General features: G+C 39.7%; 1 protein-coding gene across 1 annotated transcript; it reads left to right on the forward strand.

Annotated features, from left to right (window-relative positions):
- The first annotated feature begins 751 nt into the window (after positions 1–751).
- LOC146036622 (cis-aconitate decarboxylase-like) lies at positions 752–4848 on the forward strand. Its single transcript, XM_083160565.1, has 5 exons — positions 752–815; positions 1107–1294; positions 2278–2382; positions 2467–2672; positions 3875–4848. Exons 2-5 carry the CDS (start codon positions 1217–1219, stop codon positions 4794–4796), a joined length of 1311 nt encoding a protein of 436 aa, XP_083016691.1. The 5' UTR covers positions 752–815; positions 1107–1216; the 3' UTR covers positions 4797–4848.
- Positions 4849–6394: the final 1546 nt, after the last annotated feature.

Below are 6394 nucleotides of genomic sequence, written 5' to 3' on the forward strand. Positions count from 1 at the left end.
CCATGTTTAGAAAATGACAGTTATGGTCTAATTGGTTAGTACTTTATATGTAACAATTGTATCTCTCTCAAAACTCTGATAAATAAAAAAAACAGTACAAATATATAAGATAATTACACACTAATCTATTATAGTTTATAATGTTGCCAAGGAGATGTGTAATACCTAATGTAAAGATACTGTACAAAGCTTCAAATATCTATATAAATAACATGGAACAAAACGTCAACTTAGTTATAATACCTATATTATTATTCATATGATTCATTATGCCGCTAACTACAGCATTTTGCCTAATGAGTACTAATTGTACAATTAGAACTAATTGCTTAAATGTTCATTGTTGGATGTAACAAGCAGCACAACATGATAAAGTGTAATAGGACATGGGGGTAGATTTATTAAGCTCGGTGAAGTAATAAAGTGTCTGGTTCTTATAACCGGCCAATCAGCTCCTACCTGTCATTTTTCAAACCAAGCCTGAAACTTCACAGTTAGGAGCTGATTGGCCGGTGATAAAAACCAGACACTTTATAACTTCACCGAGCATAGTAAATCTGCCCCATGGTTACAGTGACCAGGATAAGAGTGCATTGATAAAATAGAGCTCTCTGTGGATTTCACAGCACATAGAGTACATTAAAGTATATTATATTTACATAGTATTTAAACTACATATGTTACCATCACATGGCATTAAAATGAATGCTACAATATATAACGAATATATATTCAATAATTTATTTTTTATCATTCTTAGAACACAAAGAGCCTTCATCAACTATCAAGGCAAATTCACAAGTTGACAGAGAAAGGTAAATATCTTCACTATCCACTTCATTATCATTATTATTTTGAAATTAAATTGGTGAATGCAATCATGTTATCAATACAATATTTGTAACATATTTATGGTGCCAATGAGACATTAACCTTTGAGCTGTTACCCTAGTGTATAATCAGTAAAAAGTTCTAGTATTTAATAAAACAGGGTAAATACTATTTTGAAAGTTTCATAAGATTAAAAATGGCCCCATTTGAATTGAAAAAAGAAATGTAAATCAGGAAAGTTAGAAGAAATGTTAATGTGCTGTGTCTCTTATCAGTGGCTGTGGGAAACCAGTTAGATGAATCCGTCACCAACACTTTTGCCTCATTCATCCATGAGATCCGTCCGGATCACCTGTCTGCTATTGTGCGGCACAGAAGCAAGCGCATGATCCTGGACAGCATTGGGGTCGGACTGGTCGGCAGCACAACTCATGTCTTCAATATCGTGGTGAAATACTGCCAGGTAATACATGGGGATGATCTGTGATAGTGCATGTCATCATTTGAGTTATGAGGATATGGTTACAGAACTATGGACTGAAAGATAAAAACTGTAATCTGAATACTGTATGAAAGTATAATGTAATAAGTAATGGATCAAATAGATATGTAAATTGAATATTGTACACAATTATTAACCCTTATATGAGAGGGTAGGGAGAAAATTAGAAAGATTAATCAAATTGAGAAATAAATTCTATAACTGGTGATCACCTACGTGTCACTAACGGGGTTATTTTGGTTCAGTCTTTCTGACAAATTCCTTCTTAGATGGACAAAACCATGTGCACTGCAGGGGGGCAGATGTAAAATGTGCAGAGAGAATTAGATTTGACTGAGATATTTTGTTTCTGTGCAGGGTAAATACTGACTGCTTTATTTTTACTCTGCAATATAGATCTCACTTTGAAATAAAACCCCACCCAAATCTAATTCTCTCTGCACAAGTAACATCTGCCCCCCTGCAGTGCACATGGTTTTGTCCATCTAAGAAGGATTTTGTCAGAAAGAGTGAACTAGAATAAGGCCCTAAGTCACAGTGAAAATATCATAAGAATATTCGTACAGTCAGAAGGGAGAGCTCCCTAAGATACGATGTCATCCGTTCATATGGACAATTTGCAAATGCTATTATAAAACAACTACACCGTTACTGGATTCCATTGTGGTGAGAGATAAATACAATATAGTATATTATTAGGTATAATAGAAAATATATGTGAAATATCAGTCAGTGAGCGTATAACTGTTACGTTTGTGCGATCCTTATGCAAGGTCACCATACCCCAAAATGTAGGAGAACGCTGCCTCAAATTATAGTTATACAATAATTCAGAAACACTAAGGTCGGCAAGTTTGTAAACCATAAGACCCGAATCTATTCTTCTTATACAAGCTTTTAACAAATGTTTTAAAGATTAACATCATATTGTTTTCTTGTTTCAGGACCTGTATTCTTCAACATCTGGAAATTCTGCCCTTTGTTCTGTCTATGGGCAAAAAGGTTTAAAGCTCTCCCCAACCCTGGCTGCGTATGCCAATGGAGTAGCTGTAAGTAGCCTTTACTATAAATAAGAGTAATACCATAATGATTCTAAAGCTGCAAAGTGAATCTAATCATCACATTCACCTTAGGCTCACTCCATGGACTTTGATGACACGTGGCACCCTGCCACACACCCTTCTGGTGCCGTGCTTCCTGCCATCCTGGCACTGTCACAGATACTGGCACAAGGCAGAAAGATCAGTGGTGAGGAACTGCTGACAGCTTTCAATGTGGGGATTGAAATACAAGGAAGACTTATGGGTTTCTCCAGCGAAGCAAAGAGCATTCCCAAAAAGTGAGTAGTTAGTCCCTATTGTTAATGAAATATTCAACAAATGAATTATGTTTGTGTGTGTCTGTGTTTGTGTGTGTGCATATATATACATCCGGATGAAGGAAGTGGGAGATGCAAACAATCGGCGTACAAACACTGACATTACCAGGGTTCTTGCAAGTCTACTTAACTGTCCTCCAACCCTCCCTCCCCACATTTTATCCTAAGCCTCCCTTCTGCAGCCTATAGATGGGAACACAGTGGGTGATACATCATTAACGATAAGCACAATAATGGCTTACCCCCAATGTCGTTAATGATGCATGCTCAATGTCATCAGAAAATGCATGTGCAGAACATGGGGTGGGTGACATCCTTGACCGAAAACGGTCAGTGTGTTGGCACTATATCATTCTCCTTTGGCACCACCAATATAGTTAACTATAACGGAGGGTGCGGTGTGTGCCCAGCTTAACACTTCCCGGTAGTGCCTACCCTAACCCCCATACCATGTCACCTTAATCTAAATCCCTGCCCCACATCCTACACCTAGTCTACCCTTCTAAGTGCCTAACTTTATCATCCCGGTGGATGGGTTGGCAGCAGTCATAATATCGGTGCTGGAATCCCGACTGTTGCCATCCCGAACATAAGGGAGGGTTAGCTTTAGGCCAGGAGGTTGGAGGAATAGGGTACCTAGGGTAACATACCTCGTAACTGTCCCGATTTACGCTGGAATGCCCTGGTTTTTTGGTACGGTCCTGTGTGCTCTGCACTGCTCAGCGGTGAATAGAAACTGTGCAAATGCATCTATTCCCTATTGCACACAGCATCTATTCCTGGATACAGAGTGGCTGGGGGCAAGGCCAGGGTCTCACAGAGCAGGCCATGTCCCCACATCGACTAAAATGGGGGCATGGCCTCGCACAGGATCCGACTACCTGTCCTTCACATGTTGGGAGGTATGGGGTGAGGCTACCTGAGGGAAGGTTAGGATTAGGCTGCCGGGAGGGAGGGTTTATATATAACCAATAATGGGAAAAACAGGCATTGTGCTAAAGAAAATGATATTTTAGCTGGATATGGAACTATACGACATGATCATCTTATTAACAAATACTGTAAATGTTTTTATTTTACCAGTAAATGTTGTAATTATTATACCAGATAATGTGTACATGTTATTGTCATACAAATTAATAACGTATATTTCCTCAATACAGATTTCATCCACCATCCGTGGTTGGCACCATGGGAAGTGCAGCAGCATCAGCAAAACTACTCTCATTGGACAAAGATCAATGCACTCATGCCCTGGCGATAGCAGCCTCACTCGCTGGTGCTCCTATGGCAAATGCTGCCACCCTCGCCAAGCCCCTGCATATTGGCAATGCCACAAGGTTAGGTCTGGAAGCTGCTATCCTGGCTGCTAAGGGAATGGAGGCCAATACTCTCATACTGGATGATGTGCCCGGCTGCGCTGGGTTTAGTGCATTTTATGGCGATTACCAGCCTAAGCCATTATCTCCACCAGGTAATCAGTATGAATTTCTCCTTGAGAAGCAAGACATTGCATTCAAGTCCTTTCCTGCACATCTAGGAATGCACTGGATCGCTGATGCTGCCGTCTCAGTTAGGAATAGATTTGTCCAACAATATGGCTCATTTGACCCATCCGCTATTCAGTCTATAGTTCTTAGAGTCCCAGTATCCAAATACATTAACAGGCCCTATCCAGACTCAGAGCACCAGGCCCGCCACTCTTTCCAGTTCAATGCATGCACCGCACTCCTGGATGGGGAAGTGAATGTCCGTTCCTTCCATGAAGACACCATGTTTCGTAAAGAACTCCATAATCTCCTGAGCAAAGTGGTGGTGGAACATCCTCAAGATAATGAAGCAAACTTTGACAAGATGTATGCAGAGGTGGCTCTGCTGCTGAGAAATGGGGATCTGGTGACCGCGAAATGTGACACTTTTTATGGACATTGGAGAAAACCGCTGAGCAGAGAATCACTGCTGAAGAAATTCTCCTCCAATGCCAGACATGTCCTGCAGGAAGACCAGGTGCAAGGTGTAATACAGATAATAGACAATCTAGAGAGTGTCAGAGACAGCTCCCTACTGCCATTGCTACTTCAGTAACTCATATAAGATTTACTCTTTCTCTGTTTACAGCAATTCTAAAGCAGGACTTTAGGATGGTATTTATTAATTAATGTATTATTATTTATATCTACTTTTCTTGTTGGATTTATGAAACATTAAACTGTTAAAATAGCTACAATGTGTAACACACCTGTCAAAAACTGAAAATATTTATATAATGAAATTGCATCTTTGTTGCTTTGCTACATCTTTGAAGGCTGGCATCATCACCCCCACATCTCTGATTTATAGCAGACCAATGTGTCTGGTGAGGTTATAGCAACTTAGCTAGGCAACGTATTACTAGGTCCACAGATGCCACATCTTCTTGGCATATTAATGAGATTGGGGGTCTACATTTGATGGTAAATGTCTACCAGTATCCTCTCTCTCTCTCTCTCTCTCTCTCTCTTTCTCTCTCTCTCTCTCTCTCTCTCTCTCTCTCTCTCTCTCTCTATATATATATGACTAGTGTTCGTTTGTGTGTCTCCAAAACACTGCCAGTGATGCATCTCTTTCTCTCTGAAACATGCACAAACACAGAAGTAATCACAAGGTAGCTTTCAAAGCATTTGCTTAAAGCGGGCTTACTAGTATTGTCATATTAGTAGAAGGTACTGCGACATTGCTGTGCACTGTACTATGCTCATATATAATTAAATATTGAGCAGTAACTCATACTACTAGGTCCTACTATTTCATATATATATATATATATATATATATATATATATATATATATATATGTGTGTGTAGGAGCAAATTATCTATAAGATAAAAATGTACACTATGGAATTGCTTGTGCAAATATGTATATTTAAAAATATTTTTGTCAATTAGTTCACTAGGAAGCAATGACATCAATATGCAAATGTTGAATTGTGTAAATATGTAATACAGTTTACAATATAAAATTGCTGACTGCATGTACTATAAAATAAATACTTTGCATGTTTCGTACATTAAATTGTGTCTGAAAATAACATTGATCATGTATCCATTTTTTTCATTAAATTGACTTACAGAACTTATGATAGAAATCCATTTTCATTTACTTGGGTACAGTGTATAACGGTTCATATAACTATGCACACCCAGCAGCTGCCTAACTGTACCCATACACACACACACAGTCACAGCCTAACCCTATCCATACACATCTAGCCATAGCCTACATGTATCCAAACACACACCAAAGTGCAGCCTAACCCTATCCATACACACCCAGCCACAGCCTAGCCACAGCTAAACCATAGCCAAACACCCTCCATGTAGTCTAACCATAACTGTACAAACCCAGCATCAGCCTATTACCCTACACACCTAGCCTAAACATACAGTACTGTAAACCTACACTCCCAGCTTAACTGTGACCATACACACACAGCTGCTGACTAACTGAAACTGTACACACAAATCCTCAGCCAAACCATACACACCCAGCCTAACCCTAACTGTACACACCCATCCACTGCCTAACCGTACAAACCCAGCCTAACCCTAACTGTACACACCCAGCCTCAGCAAAACCGTACACACCCAGCCTAACCCTAACTGTACACACCCAGCCACTGCCTAACCATACACGCCCAGCC

Source organism: Crinia signifera, chromosome 9 (assembly GCF_055691185.1).
Source record: "Crinia signifera chromosome 9, ASM5569118v1, whole genome shotgun sequence".
In the NCBI taxonomy this organism is placed as follows: Eukaryota; Metazoa; Chordata; class Amphibia; order Anura; family Myobatrachidae; genus Crinia; species Crinia signifera.

Excerpts from the sequence above, each read along its gene's own strand:
- LOC146036622 (XM_083160565.1), top strand. The coding sequence starts at position 1,217 with ATGATCCTGGACAGCATTGGGGTCGGACTGGTCGGCAGCACAACTCAT. Across the intron at positions 1,295-2,277 it reads TCGTGGTGAAATACTGCCAG|GACCTGTATTCTTCAACATC; the intron begins GTAATACATGGG and ends TTCTTGTTTCAG. Across the intron at positions 2,673-3,874 it reads GCAAAGAGCATTCCCAAAAA|ATTTCATCCACCATCCGTGG; the intron begins GTGAGTAGTTAG and ends TCCTCAATACAG.